The 942-nt window shown below is 54.7% G+C and overlaps 1 protein-coding gene across 1 annotated transcript; it reads left to right on the forward strand.

Annotated features, from left to right (window-relative positions):
- Nucleotides 1-221: 221 nt before the first annotated feature.
- Nucleotides 222-786, forward strand: Pmar_PMAR007176 (hypothetical protein; the record flags this gene model as incomplete). Its single annotated transcript, XM_002783839.1, has 1 exon — nucleotides 222-786. A coding segment is annotated over one exon (565 nt), but the record flags the coding sequence as incomplete, so codon positions are not given.
- Between the last annotated feature and the right edge of the window lie 156 nt (nucleotides 787-942).

Here is a 942-nt window from a genome sequence, read left to right on the forward strand (position 1 = left end):
CACATCCACATCAGCCTGTTATACCTCAGGGTTCTCACGCTAGCATCGGCCACGGTCCCGCAGTAAGCGAAGGTTCTCTACCAGCAGGCAGCACCAATCCCGTTACATATGGTGCCTTTGAGGGCCTTAACCAATACCAGCACGTCCCTTCCGCTGAAGGCCTTCCTCCCCATCACGTGGTATTACCTTCTGTCAACCCGGTCCTACCTTCTGCAGCTCCGATGGCTATGAACTACGGCTACCCTACCGGATACGGTGCTGGTTTTCCACTCCTACCTCCGGTCCCTCAGCCTCCTCCGGCCCTCGGTACTCATGGAGTCAACTTTGAGGTCCCGCAGTTCGCTCCCTTCTCTGGCAACAATGATGCTATTGACAGCACCACTCGCCACTACGCCAAGCGTGAAGCCAACTCTGCTGATCTACCCAACAAGCGACAGTTCACCGGCTTCAGCGACGACCGTGCAGTGGCTGATGTTATCAAGTCTGTCAACCATCTCTCGTGCTCTAATGGTTGGGGTGCTCTCGAGTACTACTTCTTCCTAACCAGACTCTTGGACGAGACGGTCAGCAGGGAGGTCAGACCTTTACCTCAGCAGACGCATAGTGCTTGTGCTCGTGAGGTCATGCGTATCTGCCAGCTTCTCTCCCAGTTACACAAATCCAGTGACACGGACTACATCAGGAAGCTCTTCAAGTGGAACAGCCTTTACATGGGTGATCGCCAACAACTTGGTGACTTCTTGAAGGCCTTCGACTCTATCCGCCTCGACATCGAGCGTCAGCAAGGTTATCCTTTCGAGGACCGGTTCCTCGCGTCCAAGCTGACTGCCAGCCTCCGAGGCGCTCATCATGAAGCTGCTCTCACGCGCATGAAGGCCTTAACCTACCGTCAACTTCTACATGAGCTCGTGGAACTTGACCGCCTTCGTCAACTATCTTCAC

This window comes from Perkinsus marinus (assembly GCF_000006405.1).
Source record: "Perkinsus marinus ATCC 50983 genomic scaffold scf_1104296935968, whole genome shotgun sequence".
NCBI lineage: Eukaryota > Perkinsozoa > Perkinsida > Perkinsidae > Perkinsus > Perkinsus marinus.